The following is a 23,839-nucleotide window of genomic DNA, read 5'->3' on the forward strand; positions in this document are numbered from 1 at the left end:
GCTGAGGCAGGAGAATCCCTTGAACCCAGAGGGCAGAGGCTACAGTGAGCTGAGATCACACCACTGCACTACAGCCTGGGTGACAGAGCGAGACTCCACCTCAAAAACAAAACAAAACAAACAAAAAACACAGGCAGAAGGATTGCTTGATTGAGCCTGGGAGGTCAAAGCTGCAATGAGCCGTGGTCATGTCACTGCACTCCTGCTTGGATAACAAACAGACCAAGACCCTGCCTCAAAAAAAAAGAAAAGAAAGTAAATACAAATTGCCAAAAGTTGTATATTATATTTTTACCTCAGAAAAATTATATTATGCATTGTATTATTACTAAATGAGAGCATAAGCTCTAGATTCACAGCACCAGCACTTGAATTCCACCTCTGACTTTGCTAGCAAGCCGTGTGACCTTAAGTTAGCTACCTAACCTCTCTGTGATTGTGTTTCCTTGCCTCTAAAAATAAAAATGATACATAGCATTGTGGTTAAGATGAAATGAAACAATCCGTGCAAAGTGCCTAGATGCATGCCGTTAGGCACATGGTAAATACTCAATGAATGTTAACCATTATTATAATCATCATCAACCCATTTCCTGATAAGGAATTTGAGGATTATGTAAAATTGTTTTAGTATTGCAAACTAACAAAGTAGGAAAATGAAGCAAAATCCAGAAAGTCTGCTGCAAATATTGTTTCTATTGTTTTATACTTTATCACAACTGTGTTTCTATTTTAAATTTACTATCATTTCCTGATAGCATCTTGTATTAAACTCTGAATTGACTTATTCATTCTCTGGTGGAATTTGAAACAAATCGATTTTTGTAAGATGGTTTATTCTGTATGGTATTTTTTTGTATTTGAACACTTAAAAATTAAGCTTCATAGCAGCTTATAATTAAAAAATAACACAGTAAAGCTAACCATTAACAACATTAAACATAAAAGCTGATAATATAGAGACCCAAGGTTAAAATGTTTAAAATTTTTCAAGAACGTAGCTTAAGAAAAAAGAACTATTTGGACTCGAATTTATGATTAGAAGTGACAAGGAGGCCACTTGATGGATAGATAGTTGGGAGGGCTGAAAAAGAAACATTCATCTGAAAGATATAGTTTTTTCTCTTCTTGAACTCAAAGAAGAATATGTTATGACTGAGAAACATCAAATTTCACCTGTTTCAAGAGAGAGTGCTAGATACCATTTTCATGTACATTTTATTTTTTTAAAAATTTGTTGATTAACACTGTAAAAATATACATGAATAAGAAAAGGAGAAAATTAAATCACTTGGAATCCTACTTCTGATGACAGTGTGGTATATCTTTTCATACATTTCCCCATGTAGGAATTGATATTCACACATAGACTACTGTATCAGGCAAGAATCACCTAGAATGTGTGGTGGTAACAAACAACTCCAAGATATCAGTGGTTTGAAAGAACCAAACAAAAAGTTGTATTTTTTTTTTTTTACATTTTCATTACATGTCATGCTGTGCCCTCAAATTATTGACATCATTACTTTGTGTGCTGCAGGAAAATTCACTGTCTTGTACGTTGCCAGTTGCTGTGACTGACATAAACGAAACTCTGAAGGGTCTCACATCAGCAACTCCATTCTCTGATCTAAAGAGGCCTCCTTCTTCTAACCACTCAGTAGTCACACAGCCTGTTCTACCACATGACCAGAGGGGTTAAACTGCAAGATTTGGCAAAATGCAAGTTCTAGCAGTTCTATAAGCTGCCTGTTTCACTTAAGAGTGTATCATGAATATTTTTCTATGATTTTAATTATTCATCTGAAATATCAGTGTTATATCTACAGTGCTTAAATGCATGAGTATGCAATTTTACTTATTCAGTCATCTATTATTTGTTTTTGCTTTATCTAATTCTTCACTATAATAAACAATCTTGAACTGAAAATTCTTTGCTCACGTTTCTAGCTTGTCTTTAGTATAAAGTTTTGCAATGATATTTTTTGTTCCAAATATATGAATATTTTAAAGCTTTTGGTATATTACAGATCATTTTCAGAAAATGTTGTAGCAATTTACAGTCTAGCTAGATGGTTATAAAGAATTTTACAATATCCTATTAATGTTGGGCATTAACATTTCTTTATTGTGATAAAACAGATAACATGAGATCCACTATCTTAACAAATTTTCAGGTGTACAGTACAGTACTGAACAGTGCAATATTGTGCATCAGATCTATAGAACTGATTCATCTCATATAACCAAACCTTTATACCCATTGGACAACAACTCCCCATTTCCTATTTCCCTCAGCCCCTGGCAACCACCATTCTACTTTCTACTTCTATGGGTTTGACCATTTTAGATACCTCATATAAATGGAATGATGCAGTGTTTGTTCTTATATGACTGGCTAATTTCCCTTAGCATAAACTCCTCAAGGTTCATTCACTTGTTACCTATGGCAGGATTTCCTTCTTTTTTATGGCTGAATAAAAATCTATTGTGGTGTATGCCTCATTTTCTTTGTCCATTCACCTGTCAATGGATGTATAGGCTGCTTCTATGTCTTGGCTATTGTGGATAACGCTGCAATGAACATGGGAATGCATATGAATGTATATATCCCTTTGAGATATTGATTTTAATTATTTGGGAAAATACCCAGAAGTGGGATTGTTAGAACATATGGTAATTCTATTTTTAATTTTTGGAGGAACCTCCACTCCATCCTGTTTTTCATAATGGTTGTACCATTCCCACTAACAGTGTACAAGTGTTCCAATTTCTCCACATCCTTACTAATATCTATTTATTTATTTTTGATAATTGTCAACCTAATTGGTGTGAAATGATATCTTGCTGAATTTTTGATTTGCGTTTCCCTGGTAATTAATGATATTGAACATCTTTTCATGTATCTGTTGGCCATTTGTTTGTCCTCTTTTGAGAAATGTTTATTTGGGTCCTTTGCCCATTTTTCAATCAAAAATTCCTAACTAATTTTTTCCAAAAAACTAATTTTTTCCTATTGAGTTACAAGAGTTCCTTACATGTTTTGGATATTAATCCCTTTTCAGATATATCGTTTGCAGATATTTTCTCCCATTTTGTAGATTGCCTTTTTACCTTGTTGCTGTTTCCTTTGCTATTTAAAAGCTTTCCATTTTGATGTAGTTACATTGTTCTATTATTGCTGTTGTTGCCTGTGATTTTTGTGTCATATTAAAAAAAATCTCATTTGTCTCAAGATATTTTCTAACTTCCCCTTTTTGATTTCTCTTTGACCCATTGGTTGCTCAAAACTTTGTTATTTAATTTTCATTTATTTGTGAATTTCCACTTTTTCTTCTCTTACTGATTTCTAGTTTAATTCTCTTGTGATTAGAGGATATTTATAGATTTCAGTCTTCTTAAATTTGCTATGACTTCTTTTATGACTTCATATGTGATCTAGCCTGGAGAATGTTTCACATGCACTTGAGAAGAATGTGTATTCTGCTGCTACTGGGTAGAATGTTCTGTGTATAGCTGTTAGGTTCATTTGGGCTATTGTGTTATTCAAGTCCTCTGTTTCCTTATTGATTTTTCTGTTTGGATATTTTGTACATTATTGAAAATGGAATATTGAAGCCTACTACTATCATCATATTGCTATTTCTCCCTTCTGTTCTGTTAATGTTTGCTTAACATATTGAGGTGCTTTGATGTTGGATATGTCAAATATTCAAAATTGCTATGTCTTCCTGTTGGATTGACCTTTTCATTGTTATATAATGCCCTTTTTGTCTCTTGTAACTTTTTTTGACTTACAATATGTTTTCTCTGATATAAATATAGCCAGCTCTACTTTCTTTGGTTGCTGTTTACATGGAATATCTTTTTCATCCCTTTTCCTTCAGGCTATGTGTTTTTAAATCCAAGGTGAGTGTCTTGTGGGAAACATATAATTGGATCATTTAAAATATTTAGTTAGCCATACTGTCTTTTGATTGAAGGATAAACCATGTATGTTTTAAGAAATCATTTGCGGAATGGGATTTACTATTACTTTTTTGTTATTCATTTTCTGTTTATCTTTATTTGTCTGCACTCTTTGGGCTGGTAACCGCACAGTAAGGAAAAATAGTCACCACTCCCAGTCTTCAAGAATTGGTCTCAATTAGAGAAAATCCTCATTTGTCTACTAGGCCACAAATTTTGGGGACCTCTCAGATCTTCTCTGTATATACCTGTCCTCTGAACTTGTGCACATAAAGCTTCATTGAGAGAGGTTTTCCAGTATCTTATTACAAAAGTTCATAATCTCTTTCCTACCTGGTGTCCCTCTGCTGTGCTGTGGATCTTCTGGAGCAGTGGCATGCCCTGAGCTAGTGTATGTGTGCTAGTCTAAGCGGCCACATTTGTTCTTTATGGCCCCAGGCTTATAGAGTATGCCAGTCCCTTTAAAGCTTTGAAATAGGCAAGATAGAAGCCAGTCCCTTGGGCAGCACCTGAAAACATTGGATTATTGATATATGGTCTGACCGTTCCCTTCACAGGAAAAACCTGGAACTTGGGGTTCTACCTGCTCACTGTGCATTGAGCCAGGGTGGAGGGCCTCTAACAGCTGATTGCACACGAATTCACACTAATTCACCTTTGTTTCACTAGCCTTCAGAGTCTAGAGTACAATGGGTCCTGTCAGTACTCTGAGACAGGTGAAATAAAAGCTAGTTTGTTAGCCAGGGCATGAAAATGTTGAAATATTAGACATATGCTCCAACTCTTCCTCCACAGGGAAAAGCTGGGATTTGGGTCTTTCTTTGTCTACTTGCCCAGATGGGCTCTAGTGAGTTCTTACGGGCGAAATTTACTCTTAACCAACTTCCAATGTAGGGTTCTTTTCTGTCAGCACTTAGATTCAGGCAAGGCAGAAACCAATGCATAGGGCATACCCCAAGGAAGTCAGAATATTAGACATTTGGCCCAGTTATTTTCTTTTCTTCCCATGCAGAGACTGAGAGTTGGGGGTTTCCTCCCCATCCTGTGGTGGTATATCTAGGAGAGAGATGGGCAAGGTGGGGTGGGTGTCAAGTTTTCCTGCCTGCTTCAATGCAACTGATTGCACACTTACCCAGGGTGCAGGAGCCTCTCTCAATTGGGTTTCTGGCTATTTCACAAAGGAATTTGGTTCACATATTTTTGTTGAATTGGTATGTCTGTGAATGGAAGGATGGTAGACAGCTTCCTATTCTACCATACAACTGAAGCCACTCTGTTAGGATTTTTTAAACATATCTTAGATGCATAAAAATATTTCCTCATTGTATTAATTTTTGTTTATGAGCGGGATTAAGTATTTTCATAGGAACACATCATTATTTTATTATTTTCCTATGTATGTGTTTTTGCCATTTTTCTGTTGGTGTAATATAAATTCCATTTTTTTTCTTTATTTGACAAAGCTCTTTAAAAATGACAAACATTTTGGCATAGATATCACCAATATATCATTCCAATTAGCCATTTTCTCCCTAAATTTTACATTTTTGACATACAGAAGTTTCAAATTGTTATATAAACTTATCAGTATGTTTCTTTATGATTGCTTAACATGATGAAATATTAAAGCAGTTTCTCATTCTTTTATTATATAAATAGGTACCTGTATTTTCCTCTTCTACTTTAATGTTTTAATGTTTCAATTTAAAATTGATTTTACTTTTATAAGATATACATTAAAGATATTATAAACCCTACTGGATTGTTTGCCATCTGTAGCAATGTCAACATTTCCGAAGATATATTCTATGAAAAGTGAGAATAACATGACCTAGAAGAATAGGTTGTGTAGTCAAATATGTTGGGAAATATTACAGGTTGGAGCGGTCAAAATTCAGTTAAAAATCCTGGTCTGTCTTCCTGCATTGTGGTGGTTGAAAAGCAAAAAACATAAACAAAAACCCTATGTTTTATTTTATTTTTATATTTTATTTAATTTTTGTTTTATTTTTCCGTAAGTTATTGGGGTACAGGTGGTATTTGGTTAATGATTAAGTTCTTCAGTGGTGATTTGTGAGATTTTGGTGCACCCATCACCCAAGCAGTATAAACTGCACTATATTTGTAGTCTTTTATCCCTCACCCCTCCCATTCTTCCTCCCAAGTCCCCAAAGTCCATTGTATTATTCTTATGCCTTTGCATACTCATACCTTAGCTCCCACATATCAGTGAGAACATACAATATTTGGCTTTTCCATTCCTGAGTTAATTCATTTGGAATAATAGCCTCCAATCTCATTCAGGTCACTGCAAATGCTATTAATTCATTCCTTTTTATGGCTGCATAGGATTCCATTATATATATATATGACATTTCTTTATCCACTCATTGATTGATGGGCATTTGGGTTAGTTCCACAATTTTGCAGTTGTGAAGTGTGCCACTATAAACATGTGTGTCCAAGTGTCTTTTTCAAATAATGACTTCTTTTCCTCTGAGTAGATATCCAGTAGTGGGATTGCTGGATCAAATCGTAGTTCTACTTTTAGTAAGTAGCACTTAGTAAGGAGCACTATTATAAAAGAGCAGGATATGAAGACCAGTGAGCTGATAAGAGCTGTGTAAGCAATGCTAAAAGGGCAAGGGGAAGGTGTTGATCTCCAGGTGTAAATGGGCAGAAGCCAGGCTGGGGTAGAATCTAATGAACTTGGGAAAAGGGGTTCATTACCTGGCTAGATGGGCCAGCATAAAATGGTGATTTACTGATGTTGGAAGCCAGTTCCAGGGAAGGAGAAAAATATATTCATACTAGGAAGTCGAATATTCTAATGTACAGATCTACATTTAGCTCTGCCCCCTTTCCCCGACTCAGCCCCAAACTGGAGGGGCAAATGGAAAAGCCACACACAAGATGGCTGGAAATAGGGACCCTTTTCAAGGTTAAAGAAGTTATAGCTGTTGAGAAATTATTTTTCCTCTCTTCCTGAAATGTTGTTCAGAGACACATTTTCTGTATTTAAATAAGAGATGAAAATAACACCTAATTAAGCCTAAAATATTCAAGACAAAACATTAAAATTCATGAAATCTAACGAATGATAGTTGTCCCATTAGCTCTCATTTACCAATGGAACTACCAAGCTGAAGCTGGTCACACACCTCTATTTTCTACAGAGAAATTTAGTCAAAAAGATTTGAAATGGTAAAGGCTAATTTTAATAGCTTCTCATCCTAATGAAGGCATAAATCATATTAACATTCTGTTTTCCAAAGATCCTGAAGTTGCTTATCTCCCAGAATGTCAATTGCAACACAAAGGCCTTGGAAAGCACAGACTTGAACAACTCCCATAACAGAAACAGAAAAAGCAGTGAGTGGTTTAGAACAAATGAACTCTGAAATTTTAAGCCTATGTTTGATACCAAAATAATACCTTATTCAAAGCATTCATTCCCATACTATGTGTGTAACTGACTATAAATTCAAGATTTATCTGAACGTTGTTCTTTCTATATTGAACAATTTTAAGTATTAGCTTACCAATTTTGCCTAGACAGGGTTAAGTCATTTAAAAAAAAAAAATCCCCAAAAGGTAATTTTTATAGTTATCTAAACTATAATCTTATTGAAGTTTCTCAAGAATTCTTCACCATATTAACTGTAACTTAAAATAGATTAGGAAAGAAAGACATTTATGCATACTTTCAAAGAACTTCCAAATGGCATATTTTCCTCTTCTGTTCTTGTCATTGGGATCCCTCTTCTCATCCTGTGCATCCTTAACCGTTTATCTGCATTGCTTTGAGTCAGGGGTGGAGTAGATTATTTGATACCCCATTTGAAGCAATTGAAGGATAATTACCAGTTGAAATGTCTCTGAAATTTTTGTAGTTTATGTTCAGTTCTTTTGAAAAATTGGAGTTAGATAAGAATCTTGTCCAAGATCTTTGTTATATCTGAATGCATTGGCTTCTTTGGGTTTTCAGAAGGCTTTCAATGTTGATGGACAGTATTCTTTTCCTTTCAAGAGCTCGTTAGTAGTAAACATTTCTTCCATGTTCTCGGATGTGGATTAGGCCCTGTTTTTCTCACGGACAAACTGTAGGACCTAGGGAGCAAGACACATTACTCATATTCAGATTGTGAAAGAGCCCTGTTCCTTTGAACAACTTGGTTCTATTGCCTAAAAGCTGAGTCACAGCTGGGAAATGGAGTTGGTATAAAGAATATGGAGTGAAGAGGGATATAAATCTTTCTGGCAGAGATTTTGGCTGGCATCTGACCCAGGTGAAAGACTAGCTGTGGCAGGATTTTTAGAAAATATTTTGATTTGTTTTAAAATATCGTAGAGATGTTGTTGAATCTAATATGACACTGAAATGTAATAAAATATAATGAGGTAAGCTGAAGTAAAAGTCTGGACTAGAACATTAAGATCACAGTGGATATTATTAATACAACGTAACACATTCGCCTGTGCATTTGCTTGTGCTTGACTGTGTGGAAAAGAATGTTACAGAATTTGCATATCAACATGAGCAATACATACAATAATCGAGAAGAAATAGAAAAACCAGTCACCTGAGATTGGCTTCCATTTAAAGTACTATGGGATGTAAATCTGGTAGACTATCTTGAGATGATCTTGTTACTTGTGCCCATGGAAATGGTGGGCAGTTCAACATGGAGAAATAACAACTGAATGAAATTTGCACAAATACATAAAAAGGGCAAAAATCTGAATTATTTAGGTACCCTTATATATGTTTCACAACTAACATAAAATAATTTTTTTAAACAGTACTTTAAAAGCTCAATGTAGGTAGAACTCTTTGATCTAAGAAAAAGACAATATTCCTTTTCAGATGACAATGACTCTTTTGCTTAGGAAAAACATCTTAAAGACAAGGCACTGCTTTGAAACACATGGTCTAAGTAAGAGTATTTTTGACAACAAAAAGCTGAAGCGTTCTACATAAAAATGTGGGAGAAATGTTCCTTTCTGGCAGGAGGAAAACCAAAGGTTTGGGCTCTTGGTGGAGAAAGGAAACCTAAGCAAGATGGCAGCCAGCAAGGTTATAGAGAAGGATGATTAGAGACTAATCCCCCTTAGAAGGGATGTATATGGACTTTAGCATAGTGAGTATGAATCCCTGTCTCTTTGGAGGCATAATCTAAGCTCTCACATGACCCTCTAACCTTCAGGGAAACCCCATTACACAAGGCAGAAAAATGGTCAGAGAACTAGTGAAGAAAAAGTCGTCATGAGAAGTAGGCTAATGAGCTGAGGATTGGCGAACAGCAGAAGCATGAATTCATAATAACCCTCAGGATTGGTTTAAAATCTAAGGATAGGCACAGACTTTGCACAGTGAATGACATGAAAGTACTTTATTTGAAAAGTAAAAGAAACAGTAAGCACAGAGAGTTACAGTGTAGGGACATCCTTTCAGGCTGTAGCAGTTTATGTGACACAAGCTTATGGGATGCAGTTGTGTAAAAACGTGGATGCTTTGGTGGACCATAAAAGCTGGATTTTCTGGCAGGGGTTGGGGGTTATAAGCATATACTTTAAGTTCTACTGAAGTCCCACTGTGTTGTGCCTAAGGACAAGTGTCCATTTCTATGGTGGTGACAAAGTCTTTCTATTAGGATTAAGTTTGGTCTTGAATCTGTAAATCCTTTCTTTTTTCAACCAAGATAATATTACTTGGGCACCCAGATGTATTAGAGTGACTGTCCTAAGATCATTCACCTACAGATGGTAAAAACAGCAGAGCTCCTGGTTCTCTCCTGCAGTACTTTTGTCAGCATACATTACTGCTTCTTGTAATTAAAGCTTTTTATTATACACATTCACGATATTTTATAACACCGCATATAGATTACTATATACATATGTGTGTGTCTGTGTATATATATGTATTTAGAATATCTACATTAATTCCATTAATTGAACATCTTTTATACGACTGGCACTAAAAATGTTTCTTTATGAATTTCTTTATGGGTCTCTTCTGTTGTACAGTGAAACTATTATTTTAGTTTTACCTGATTCATAGGACTTTGTGAAAACGTGCTTTGGTAGAAATATTGTTTATTTTTAGGAAATTATAAATCTTTTAAAATAACAGTGGTATTTTAAAATAGATACTTCAAATTCTTTTTCTTCCATTCTGGGCATTCCCTGCTTCTATGGTTTAAGCCAAACCCAAAATAAACCTTTTAGTTTATGCTATTAAGATTCGACTTGTAAAAGGAAAACAAAGTTAGACAACATAAATTATAAAGTTAATATAATTTAAATATATTAGTCTACTGGGAAAAAATTCTAATTGTGAAGATTGTTAAATGGAAATATTTTTAATCTTTAGACCCCAGAAGTCGGTCTTACCAATGTCAAGAAATAAATGCACATAGATGATATTTTTTAGGGCTGACTGACAAACATGACCTCAGCTAACCTCAATCATTTTGGTTGTCTAAATATAGACTATAACAAAATTGATTTGATTCCTTAATTATAATTTATTGAAAGGGCAGCTACAAAATTTCTCTTATTCTTGCTATGGTCACGAAAGCACAAATATTTTTGTGCTCGAATACCAGCCTATCCATAGCTACCAACTGTAAAACCAGTCTTTAGTTTTTCAAAGTCAATATAATTAACTTGAAATATATTTCATTATCAAACTAAGTTGTAAAATAATATTTTCAAACAAATCCAAACTTATTTTTATTTATAGAAACAAGCCAACACACAGTAAAATTAAGGAAAAATACACTAGTTATTTCAAATAGTATCACAAGCCATTTTTTCTGTAAAGGACCAAATATTAGATATTATCGCAAAACATTTTAGCACCCACTCAAAACAAGAATCATTTGAATTGGCCCGGGAAAAACACACTGAAATTATTTTACATAGCATAATAAGCGAGAGGATATAGAACATTTGAAAAACAGTTCCAAAAAATGGAATAGTAAAGATGTAACAATAATTCTTAGTTCATGTTATGGTAGTGAATTAAAATATTATAGAAGATATTTAAGTCAGAAATTCTGTAGTATGAAGACAACTACCTTCATGTGTGAAAATATTATTTTATATTAATAATAATTCTTCAGGTATTTAAATCAAATTTATCCTCAGATTTTCTTTCCTGAATTTGTTATCAACAATTTAACCCTGGAACACAAAAATATTTTATTCATTCTATAATATTTTGTTTTAATTATTATTTAGAATATAAATCAATGTAAAAATGTGGGTATATACATACACAAATACATAAAAAAGGGCATTTAATATTTAGCCATAGTAATATATGACATACTACAGGTCACATATACATTTTCATTTATTGTAATTTAGTATGCCTAATAATTATGTTAAAACAATATTCTTAAAATGCTTATGTATACAGTGGAACCGTACAATTTGTGTGATTTGAACCATTTACACTGTCTTAGGTACTCAGAAGAAAGAAACTCCTTTGAATAGTTTTTAAATTTTGGCTCACATTGGCTGAGGTCCAATTCTCATCAACAGTCATTCTCTAATACTTAAGGTCCTCTGTTACTTATGATTCCAAATGTTGCCAATGACACTGAGTGGTACCAAAAGGGTGCACGGAGGGGCTGGGCAGGGATACAATGGCTGCTTCTGCACTTCCAGAGCTAGCATCCCAGACAGCCCTGTCCTGGGCTTACTCTAAAATAAAGCTATTGCCTCCTATGTGAATATCCATAAGGCTCCAATTAACATAGGTTTGTCTAATCTCTGATATTTGGGTGAAGGATTAGGTTTAATTTCTCCCTAATTGGCATCTAACTATATTTTAGGTAGAGTCAAACTCTGAAGCCATAATTTAACACTCCAAAAGTCCAATTAAGTTACAAAAATATAGGCTTTAGAGTCTGAAAGACATCAAACTTAATTGGGTTTTTTTAACTTGTGTAATAACAGATGAAAGTTGTTTTTCTTAATCATTAGTGGTTGTCCATTCTGGAAACTGTAGTAAGCTTGGCAGAGTCCTGTGTATCATTAAGACTGCTTAGTATTTTTTCTGTAAAACCACACCCTTCTCTCAATCATGGCATAAGACTTCTTGGATGATGATGGACATTCTATATGTAGAACAAGTATATAATTAACCCAAGAATTTCACGAATTTCCTTCATAACTGTGTTCCAAATGAAATTTCAAAATAAAAGCCTGGTAGTTTTACACCTTAAAATATATACTCCAAAATTAACCCATTAAGCACTTAATAATGCACTCTAAATTGTTTCTTTACCATCATCAGTTAATATTCATCAAATGCCCTATAGACTGGTTTCCCCCATTTATGGATATTTTTTATGTATGACGTTCCTAATAATCACATAGAGGTATTAAAATTGTGTTATTGCAGGATCTTCCCACTGCTAACAGTAAAAAATAAAATAAGGTACTGCAACACATCTTTTCTTGACTGTAAGCTGTCATTTTGGCATAATATCTCAGGTCTTCTCTTTGGTCAAGAAAAGGGAAACTTCCCTTCCCGGAATACTTTTTCAGTTTCCCTTCTTCTGAAATAGACAGGCAGGTAGTTTCCTTCCCATTTGAAATATTGTTTTGAGATATGTGAATGCCATTTCTGGGTACATAACATTGAGAAAATTTAGCAACCAGACAGATGAAACTTCTCAGCCTAAACCACAGAGAATAAGATCACATATTTGCCTGGTGCAGAACTGGCACCCAGATCTCGTGTCTCTCCAGCCCACTTTCTCTATCTCACCTCTCAATACATTTAAAAGGAGAAAATACAGCTGGGTAGATTGATATGAACTTTATTTGAGAGCTGTTCTCAGAAATAACATTGAAATTGAATTGTTTTGCTTGGGGGTACATATCAACACTTTGAAGCAGGGTCTATAGGTTCTGAGGTTCTTACTTTGGAAATGGAGTTAGAAAAAAATGGGTTTATCTTAGTTCCAAACCAAAAGGCTTTAGTTTTTGAACTTTCAAAGAGTTGTCAAAAGCACTGACAGTCTTAGAGTCCCTGGTTACTGAAATACTGTTCTAAGTCAAACAATAATTTAATTAATTTAGTTGATGGCTTATATTGGACAGTACCCTTTAAAAGACAGATTTGTTACTTTTGAAGAAAAGAATTTGAAAACCTAGGGGGCTAATCTCTATAAAGCATTTGGAAACATTTTTTTTTAGGCATATCAATACAGGGAGCCAAAGGGCTGAGAATTTCGAAAGGCAGGAGAATGAAGAGGAGTGAAGATTTTGCTTCCAGGTTCTCACAGTGCCATCCAGTTCTCATTTTCTTATCTACAAAGTTAAAAAAAGAAACTAAATAATACTATTAAAAGCAACTATTACTTCCTCTCAGGGATGCAAAATATTTATGATGTATCCTCAAATCATTGCATGATCTCTAAGAAGAAGAAGCCAGACAAAATAGCTAGGAAGAAAAACCACTGAGTTTCATTAATGAAAAATGTAATAACAGCAAAGTGGTGTAATTGATCTCTGTTTAAAAATGAAAAAAATTGATGCTCATAGCTGGCTTTGATCTACCTGCATTCAAAGAAAAGCAAGTTCTATCTTTAAATTGGAAAACTTTAGTCAGGCAGGAGAAGCCAAGCTGAGTGGTCACTGGAAATGCTGTCCAATGAATCAGCAGATCTATATTTAAATTTTAGAATTGTATATGCCAGCCATGAAATGAACCAATTCTAGTTAATGAAAAATAAACTGGAAAACATCTGTGCAATTTTGGAGATCCCAAGGCTATAATAAAAGCAACTGCTAGCATGTGTATAGTACTTTACTATTTATGAAGCTCTTTTTACATATTTGATTTCATTTAATCCTCACAACAACCCCGTGAGGTAAGTGTTATTAACCCCATTGTAAGTCAAAAAAACAGAGGCTTTATATGTGTTTAAGAAACTTGCCTAAAGTCAAGCATTTAATAATGAAGGAAGCCAGTCTGGGCACAGAGCAGTTCTCTTTCCATCTGTCACTTATGTCCGAACCCTGTCTCATCTCTGCTTTGCAAGTGTTAGATGAGTGAGAGATTGGAAAGACAAAGCTACTTTTAATTAAACATATGAGGGCACTTTATATCCTGAGTCACTCTTTAGGATACTCATACTATGAATCTGAATTCACCAAACATGAAGGTGATCTTGTTCCTATCCAACATAGCACAGAATACCCTTATAACACTGATCAACATATGGTTACCAAGTTCAAGAGAAAGTCTACAGAGTACCTTAAGCAATCCTTTTCCACTCTTTTAATAAAATCTAGCTTACCTCATACAAATCTGACTATAAATCAACCTCACAATAGGGAAAAAAAGATATTTTTGGCCAGTCAACATTTCCTTTCACCTTCAGCATCTTAGTAATCGTGCTTTCCTTGACCAATAATATGTGAAGAACCGAAAGGAGGGCACCGCCGGTTGTAAAGTTACCATTTTGAAATTCAGGGTAATTGATAGTTTCTAATAGAACTTTCCCCTTTCATTCTGCACTGGCCACCTCCTGCTCATTATGCCCAGATACTCGTGCCTCTTGGAGGTGCCAACTCATCTCCAGGACACCGTTTAAGGCTGCATTTTCTGATGCACAATTTAATTTTATTGGATGAAAACATAATTTCTCTGATGTTTTCTCTGAGTACTAAAGCTGATGATGCGCTCTTTTTGTTCAGAACCAGTGCTGTACATTATATGACTTTTAAACCAATCGTCTTATTTACATTAGAAATGAAAATAAAAGACACCAATAACAAAATATAAAGCTAGGGTGGTTATGCTTTTTCCTTTAAAAATATAACTTCTGTTATATTTCCAGGAGTTGGACCTGCACATTTTGGTGCAGCATGTTTTCATTAATATTCCGTATAAAATAATGTATAGTTTTTGGTAGCAAGGTGAAAATGCAACTAGAAATACACCCTTGTTCCCAGTGAATTGATCTATAGTTATATCAATAAAGTACATTTTTTCTTGTGATTTCTAGCTCAATTCAGCTAATGGGCCAAAAAGTCAATCACAAGGGTCAAGTTGCATAAACTCAAGACTCAAGTTGAAACAGGAATGAATTTGATGGACTTGGAAGATTTAGGTGAGTCCTTCCATGTACCCGTACTGTTTGTTGGGCTTCGGTTGTTAGAGTAAAAAGTCGGTTTCCTGCTCATACTGTCAGTTTCTTCTTTGTTGAATTTTTCCTTCAAGTTTTGGCAGCACAGGAAGCTTCGAATACAGTCTTGAAGGAGATGGCCACTAAAAAACATGTATATCCAGGGATTGCAGCAGCTATTCAAGGAGGCCAGTAATGCAGTGATGGTGATGGTAGGGTTTTCCGATTCTGCATTAAAAATATAAAGGGAAATTATGTAATGTAAGTAACTGAGCCCTGGATGAACTCATTTTTCTATTAACTAATTAAAAAGGAAAAACATTCTAGATTAGCATAGAAAATGAACTATTTCATTTATCAATCAGGGAAACTGGGAATCTTTGAAAATTGCTTGACTACAAAATATTTTTGTAAGCAAGATACGTTAAAATTAATGCAAGTATTTTTAAAACACTATCAAAATATTTAAATAGGATAAATGGGAATTTTCAGAGGTTACGTCTATTAAATAATTCATTTTTAAAAATCTGTATTTTCTATACTCAAACTGTGCTAATGAATACAGCAGTTACTGAATGGCTACAATTTTAATGAAATTTTAAGAGTCCGTAATAACTATGTATACCAAATTATATCTATCCTAATAACTCAGGAAAAAATATGGCATTAGGGATCAAGTTTAATAGTTTTAAATATACTTGTAATGTGAAAGCTGTACAGAAGTCCCTGGATGATATAAGCTTTAGTTGTTATTTTTTGGTTAGAAATTTGGTTTGATTTGAAAAGAAAGCCATCTGTAATTGTGGTTCAAACAAATTATATTAAGATGAACAGCAGAATGAGGAAATTCCCATAAGATTCTAAAATATTTTATGATAATTAGCACTGGAAAACTGCACAAATATTATAACCTTTCACAGTGGAGCTACTGTGCTGATGATATACCTTTTCTAAAAATAAGAATAATCAATAAACACCAACTTTTCCTTGATTATTACATATAAACTTGGATCTTCTTACTCTTTTTATGCCAGAAGACAATTACAGGTTATTATTTAATTATACTTTGTGCTAAGATGCTGCTTTCAAAGGTGATCAGGAGCCATGGGTAAGACGGTGTTCACAAAGAATGAAAATCACCAACCTATCTATGCACAAGTGGAGTTTTTATTACTTGTGTGTAAATCCTGCTAATGCACTAATTAGACTAAATTTCTTAATTTGATTGGCAATATTAAGAGGCTTCTAAGATCAAGCAAGATAATAGTAAACCAGAAATAAAATGTTTCTATTGTGTTTTTCACTAGTGCTAATATTACAGTCTGTAAGAATTTAAGTTAAATTCATATGGAAATGTTTGATTTGCAAATATAACTTCCAAAGTATATTACATACCTCCCCTACTCCAATTCCAAACAGTGAAAGGGGAGACAGATACTCCCAGACACCTATTTCCTGTTACCAGAAACATTCTGATAACAACTGTGCCATTGGAATTTATTTGGTTTGAGTTTCAACAAGCATTGAAATTTACTTGGTTTGAGTTTTTGTCTTTACTAGAAGAAAATATTTTCAAGATGCAAAATGAAATAATATTTTTTGCAAGTCACCAAGAAGTCAGTTTTTCTAGTTTGGGAAGAAATTAAAAGCAAACACAATAGTAGGTGTAGAGAACATTTCCAGTAAACTACTGTAAGAGTTATACGGAGACATATAGAGCTGTGTGGTCAAATTAGTGGTGAAAGACTAATAAATCAGTCTAACAAATTTAGATTATCAATAATCCTGCTTTGAAATACCAAGAAAAAAGTGTTAAAGTAATCATTGTTAGAAAAAAATAGATTATAATGAGAAAGGAACATTATTAGCTAAATGCCAAATTGGAATTACTCGATTTCTAAAGAAACTTTCTCCAGCTTTCTTTAGAAACATGTCTGTTTCTATGCTTGCCCCTGAGGCATTTCTACACATTTTAAAAATTAATTGTAATATGTTTCACAATCCAACAAAAAACAGTTGTGACAGTAAAAATATTTCCCTGAATCCAATAGACTTGAAATGGTGTTAATACAGTAGCTAGTGATTTGGCAGAAAGTCATTATTAGTTGTGATTGCCTGGCTGACTCTAAGACACAGTTTCTGGAATTATGGTCTTAGCGTCATTGCACACTACAAATGCAGAGTCCTGGGCCCTATTCCAGACATTCTTAATTAGAATGTCTGTATGGGGAATCCAGAAATTTGCTTTTCTTTTTCCTAACAGTGTTCCTCTAAGGTGAGACTGTATGTACACACAGAAGTTTAAAAACTACTGCCCTAGGAGATACGATGAAAAGAAATGCTATATTCTCTTACACACACACACACACACACACACACACACACACACACGCCTATCCCTGCACTTTCCTATGTTTTCCCGGCACTTACCGGTCCAGATGGACTTGGCATCCCAGACAGACCACATCTGGATGATGAAAAAAGGTGCCCAGCAGACGATGTAAGCTGTCACGATCACAAAAGTCATCTTCACCGTGCGGATCTTGGCGCGGGAAATGGACTTCACGCTGCTGACACAGGGCGCGAGCAGGAACCCCTTTTGGAAGGCACCACCTGCTTGCTCTGCGCCCTTGCTCTGGCGCGACGCGGTCTTCCCGCGGACGTTGCGCCAGATGTTGTAGCAGATGAAGCCGTAGCAGGTACCCAAGATGACCACGGGCGCCACGAAGATGCCGCCCGTCATCCAGGTCACGTAGGCACGGGGACCCCAGGGCTGGATGAAGGTGGCCCAGCAGTCGCGGGCCTTGGTGACATTGTTCACCTCGATCATGGAGAAGACGAAGTACTGTGGCGTGCTCAGCACGAAGCTCAGCACCCAGGCGGCCGCTATCATGAGGCGGGAGCGGCGCGCGGGCTGTTGTAGAGTCTTGAGCGGGTGGCACACGGCGATGTAGCGGTCTGCAGTCATGACGACCAGCATGTAGGCAGACGCAAACATGCCGAACACCTGCAGGTGCTTCACCACGCGGCACAGCCAGTCGGGGCCGCGGAAGCGGTAGGTGATGTCCCAGCACATCTGCGGCAGCACCTGGAAGAAGGCGACGGCCAGGTCGGCCAGGCTGAGGTGTCGGATGAAGAGGTGCATGCGGGACGTCTTGCGTGGCGTCCGGTGCAGAGCCAGCAGCACGCTGCTGTTGCCCAGCACGGCCACCGCGAAGGTCACCGCCAGCACGGCGATCTCCAGTTTGGCTAGCTCCTCGTTGCGCAAGTCCTTTGGCGGGCCGTTACCTTCTCCAGAGGGTTCGGTCTCCTGGCTCGCGTTGGCACCGTCGGTGACCAGAGGCCACCATGGGCTGGAGTTGCCCGAGTGGCCCGCCTCTGGGCCGGTGGAGAAACTCATGCTGTCTAGGCAGCGCCTACTCGCCTTCCTCGGAGCCCCAGCTCTCGTGGGTCGCTCCCTCCCCGCCTCTCAGGACTTGGGCTCCTCGCCCCGAGCGCACCGTCCTCGCCTCCTCCGCGCGCTAGCCGCTAGCCGAGCTCTGCGAACCCTCCCGCGGTCGTCTCCCGGAGCTGCGTCCCGCCTGCCTAGCGAGCAACTCCCAGCCGGGTGAGCCGGCCCCTCTCCCCGCTCTGCCTTTTTTCAACTTTAGCGAAGTCGGGAAAGTGCGCTCCGAGCTTCTGGAAGCACTGGGTTCCCAGCTCAAGTATTTATGCGGTGCTTGTTTCCTCAGGATTAGCTCCCTCTGGCTCTAGTGGCGGAAGACTGCTGGTTGCCTACTCCCCGCTCCTTGGAGTTTTTATTTTTTTTCCTCTCCCCACGTCGGTGTTTGTCCTCTTTGCATCACTGCTGCGGGGGTGGAGCTGGGAGACTTGCTGATTCCTCCGCACAGTAGGCGGGATCGTGGCGCCTTCCCGCTCTTGACTTCCAAATCTTGGACGCCTCATGCCTTTTCTGGGCTCACGGACGTTTCCTCAAGCTTCCCTCACTAGCCTCCTTAACCATGCATTTGACTTGAACAGGCTAAGCGCAGGGCCTGGAAATCTCCAGTCCACGCACCGGTGTGCGAGCTCTTGCACCTGAACCTGGCACTCGACCTCACCTCCTCCAGTGCGGGTTTCTTCCTCCTCACCGAGCTCATCCTGGTGCAGCTAGTCTGGCAAATTTTATTCCCGAGGCAAATTTTCCCGGGACAAACATTTCTCCCCGCCCGCTCCTCCCCACTCCCCATCTGCAGAGGAAGAGCGGTGCGTCCTAAAGGGCTATCTCTTAGTAGTAAAGTCTTTGATGCATGCTGTTTGTTACCTTGTGTTTGCGACAGGAAGAACACACTCATCACATTGCAGCCCCAGGGGCTGCTGTGCTGGTATTCACAGCGGGCGGGGGGTGGGGAGGAATGTCTCCTTGGGGCCTAGGGACTTAGGAAGTTTTCTCTAGATTCCTGGCGTTTTCTGCGGGAAAAGCCTGATTCCCATAGCGTGGATAGCGGAAATTTGGCAGTAGTAGTCCCTGGGGACCGTCTGGTTACTACTGAGTCGTGGGGACATCTTTTTGGGTGGACAAATAGCAGCTGCCGGACCGCGGTCACCGAAGCAGTGCTGTCCAGGGCGAGGCAAAAAAAACCCGCCAGGCTCCTGCGTTCAGGAGTGAGAAAGAGCAAATGTCAAGAGAGAAAAGAGGCCCTCAGAAGGAGGAGAAACCACCACTTACCTACGAATTCCTTACTCTGAACAGCTAGAGCCCCTCTGCAGAGCCGGAGGAAGGCAGAAATCCTATCTCCCTCAGCTCGGTGTTAACTTTGGTGAGACATGCCTCGAAGGACGGCAAGGGGGAGCTGTTTTCAGGCTAGTTTACAAAGAAGGAAGAAAGGAAGCACTTTATGCAGTTATATACTATGCAGAGTCAGGAGCATGACTTTGTTGGTCAGAATGTTTCTGTATTGCGGCGGTGGTGTAAGTTTGATTGTCTCAGAAAAATATCACCCTCTGTGAAATGTAAGCACAAAATGCAAAAGGTTTTATTCGTTGTAAGTTCTCAGTAATAATTTCACTTTACTATCCAGTTCATTGATGCAGAGTTACCAAGGTTGTCACGTTAAGATGCTGGACTTGAAATCTGGAGTCCTGCTTCCTGTGGTTATACAATCCTGGGCCTGTGTGTCTTAAAAATGGTAATGAAAGGACTTGCCTTTCCTGTTTATGAGGTCATTGGGAAGATCAAGTAAGACACTGTTTTGTTTGGGGAAAATGCTCAAAAACTGAAAGCTGCGTTGTGTTGATTCGTTTTCTCTAAGATATCCAGGAGGCAAAAGACTAAAAGGGTTCAAGGATGGTGGATAATATGTAAAAGGTTTCCAGGCCACCTGTCTGGAAAAATCCTTCAAGCAATTAGGTAATAGTCACTCACTCAGAGAGGTGACCTTCCTTTAAGTCACAAATTACATTGTTAGTGCTTCTGATGAGAAAGAATGTTGACTGAACTTAGTGTGTAGGTATTGCAAAAGTGATCTGTTGGCCACAGCCTAGTAATTTTGTGACTTGAGCTTTTTGGTTTTTTTCAGGAGAGGAAATCTATAATACAGGTCCACCAAAATTTCTTTGGAGATTCTTATTCCAGGAGATGGAGTGGTAGCTTCTCAGAAAAATCATCTGTATCAGACAATCTGATCCAATCATGAAACTATATCCAAATATACAATTTATAAAAATAAGTTCTCAAGTTACATTGGTGGATACACTTGGAAGATATTATTGTTCACTGACAACAGTACCAATTACCCATATATATCAAATGCATATATGATTAATATATAGGTGTATGTGTATATGTATGTATCTGGGCATTCTATCTATCATCTATTATTATCTATCTACCAATCATCCATCTATCATGAGGCCTAGAAAGCAGGAAAAAAGTGTTCACTGTAGATTGTAGAACCAGTCCCTTTTTTAACCCATATAGTTTTAAACATGACTCTGACTTAATCTAACTGGTTCTACGTGCAAAGGAAAGCAGGTCCATTACAATACAGACTCACTATTCATGTGCGTCACTGGACCTGTTATTAGTTACCCCATGGAGAGTAAAATAATTGTGGTCTTAAAATATGAAAAAGAAAACACCACAGACAATATTTTATGTGGCATCTTGTGCTTTTTCATAGAGCAATTCATATTTTCTCTCGACTTTTTATATTATTAAGACTTACCTCTCCCTCTTACTCTCTTTGTAGATTTCAGTTAACATATTTTAGGGCTGAAATAATGGATAAAGTAGGGAAGCTGTACATACATATCCTGGAATAATCATTCTCTTTCATTTACCAGGCTTCTTTTCTCTCATTTTGTAATTCCAGGTATTTGAGAAGTACTTCAATTCATGGAAAGCAGCTACTTCCTTCACTTACTAGCTGTAAGACTTTGTTTTCATCTTTGAGTTTCAAATTCTTCATCCGTAAAATCTTGGTGATAAAACAATGCAGTTACTGCAAGGATTATATAAATGGTTGTTTAAATTTCTGTCATTTTATCAGTGTTCAAAACATTTTCTTTTTTTCAGGTATGTAAATCCTCCATATTACCTGCTGTTTTACCATGAACATTTTCCCTTTCAATTAAAGCAACATATTTCCACTTTACATATGTGCAATAAGAACAGTTTCATGGTTAAGTACGTTGGAGAAGTGTTGTGTATGCATTCCACCCTCTCCTGGTGGTTTATACCTAAAAAGGACCTGAGAAATTTCAGAGAAGAAACTTACTTAACCTTGTTCATCAATTTTTCCAAGGTTATGTCACCATGGAACCCCCCATTCTTTTACTTTCCACATGGAATGGTGATGAACATGTCACAGGACAAGGTGACAAAGCAAGAGCACCACCATCTTGGACAAGCACTGCCATTTTAAAGTTCACCTTGAACAAAAACTGCCTAAATCCAAAGGGCATCAGGCTAAGGCCAGCATGACCGTAAACCACAAATGACATCTCTGACCAGAAACATTCCAAACCCCTCCCCAACCAGAGACATGTCAGCCCCAAGGCAACCTCCCCTCTGACCAGAGACAGTCCAACCCTGCAATAGAATTCTCCCCTGTACAGAAACATTCCAAGTCTGTGATAAGTTTTCTTACCCTAAAACCAATAAATACTCTTAGTCTGTAAGAGAGAATGCCAAAAATCAACCAGAAGCCCCTCTCATATTTATTCTCTAAAATAAACTTGTTTTTGACTGTTGAGCCACTTTTTGTGTTTCTTTCTTCTTTCTTTAACTCTTACACAAGGGACACAGTTTGAGGATCGCTGAGTAAAGGTAATTGGAATCTGGAATGCTTGGGGACCACCACTGGACTAAGTCAAATGAAGAAGTTAGAGAATCAAATCAAGTTTAACCTACTCTCCTAAAAGCAAGGAAGCCCAAAGTAAAAGGTTTGTGTTTAGTTATTGTTGATGAAAAGAGCAAACTCTGTAAAATATTTGAAGAGATTTATTCTGAGCCAAATATGAGTGACCAATGGTTTGTGACACAGCCCTTGGGAGATCCTGAGAACATGTGCCTACAGTGGTTGGGGCACAGCCTAGTTTTATAAATTTTAGTGAAACATAAGACATCAATCAAATACATGTAAGATGTACATTGATTTGATCTAGAAGGGAGGAACCACTGGAAGTGGGTGGGATGGGGAGGTTTCAATTCATAGGTAGATTTAAAAATTTTCTGAATGGCAATTGGTTGAAAGAGTTATTATCAATAGAAAGGAATGTCTGGGTTATAATAAGGGATTATGGAGACCAAGGTTTTATCATTCAGATGAATCCTCTGGTTAGCAGGCTTCAGAGATAATAGATTGTAATTGTTTCTTATCAGACTTAAGATCTGTGTTGATTTAATGTCTGAATTCCAAAAGGGAGGTGGGTATAGTGAGGCATGTCCAACCCTCCCCTTCCATCATAGCCTGAACAAGTTTTTCAGTTTAACTTTGGAATGCCCTGGGCCAAGAGGAGGGGTCCATTTAGATGGTTAGGAGGTCTTACAATTTTATTTTTTTGGTTTATATTATCATACTACTTTATGCATGTTTCATAGTTACTATTCAATATCTCCTATTTTCTCTCCTTAAACCGTCAGTTTTCTTCCCTCTTCTTACTGAGAAAATGAATGAAATTAAGCCTTGTGCAGGAGCCATAAAGAGTTAAAGAAACGGCCAGGCGTGGTGGCTCAAGCCTGCAATCCCAGCACTTTGGGAGGCTGAGGCGGGTGGATCACTAGGTCAAGAGATCAAGACCATCCTGGTCAACATGGTGAAACCCCGTCTCTACTAAAAATACAAAAAACATTAGCTAGGCATGGTGGCACGTGCCTGTAATCTCAGCTACTCAGGAGGTTGAGGCAGGAGAATTGCCTGAACCCAGGAGGCAGAGATTGCGGTGAGCCAAGATCGCGCCATTGCACTCCAGCCTGGGTAGCAAGAATGAAACCCTGTAAAAAAAAAAAAAAAAATGAGTTAAAGAAACCAATAACTAAATTCTTGTGTTTTCAGAATAGCAATAAGAAAAGAAACAAGTTGATAAAATGCTGAAACTCCTTCTGCTTGTGAGATTAAAAAAAAAAAAAAAAAACTGGTTGCAATTGGTTAACCAAGATGGCCAACTGGAGTTTGTGCAGAACAAGCTTGCTGATGTCACAGCTGGAATTCCTATCACATGTTTCATACTAA

General features: G+C 37.4%; 1 protein-coding gene and 1 long non-coding RNA gene across 2 annotated transcripts; one reads left to right on the top strand and one right to left on the bottom strand.

Annotated features, from left to right (window-relative positions):
• Positions 1-10,697: 10,697 nt before the first annotated feature.
• AVPR1A (arginine vasopressin receptor 1A) lies at positions 10,698-19,071 on the bottom strand. The gene is made up of 2 exons (XM_017510195.2): positions 17,556-19,071; positions 10,698-15,353 (listed from the first exon to the last, which is right to left on the bottom strand). The coding sequence occupies exons 1-2, from the start codon at positions 18,523-18,525 to the stop codon at positions 15,067-15,069; spliced, it is 1,257 nt and encodes a 418-aa protein (XP_017365684.1). The 5' UTR covers positions 18,526-19,071; the 3' UTR covers positions 10,698-15,066.
• On the top strand, positions 18,895-22,544 carry LOC119468446. Its single transcript, XR_005197125.1, has 3 exons — positions 18,895-19,370; positions 21,479-21,534; positions 22,406-22,544. It is a non-coding gene; the product is annotated as an uncharacterized LOC119468446 (long non-coding RNA).
• Positions 22,545-23,839: the final 1,295 nt, after the last annotated feature.

This window comes from Cebus imitator, unplaced genomic scaffold, assembly GCF_001604975.1.
Source record: "Cebus imitator isolate Cc_AM_T3 unplaced genomic scaffold, Cebus_imitator-1.0 Scaffold433, whole genome shotgun sequence".
Classification (NCBI taxonomy): domain Eukaryota; kingdom Metazoa; phylum Chordata; class Mammalia; order Primates; family Cebidae; genus Cebus; species Cebus imitator.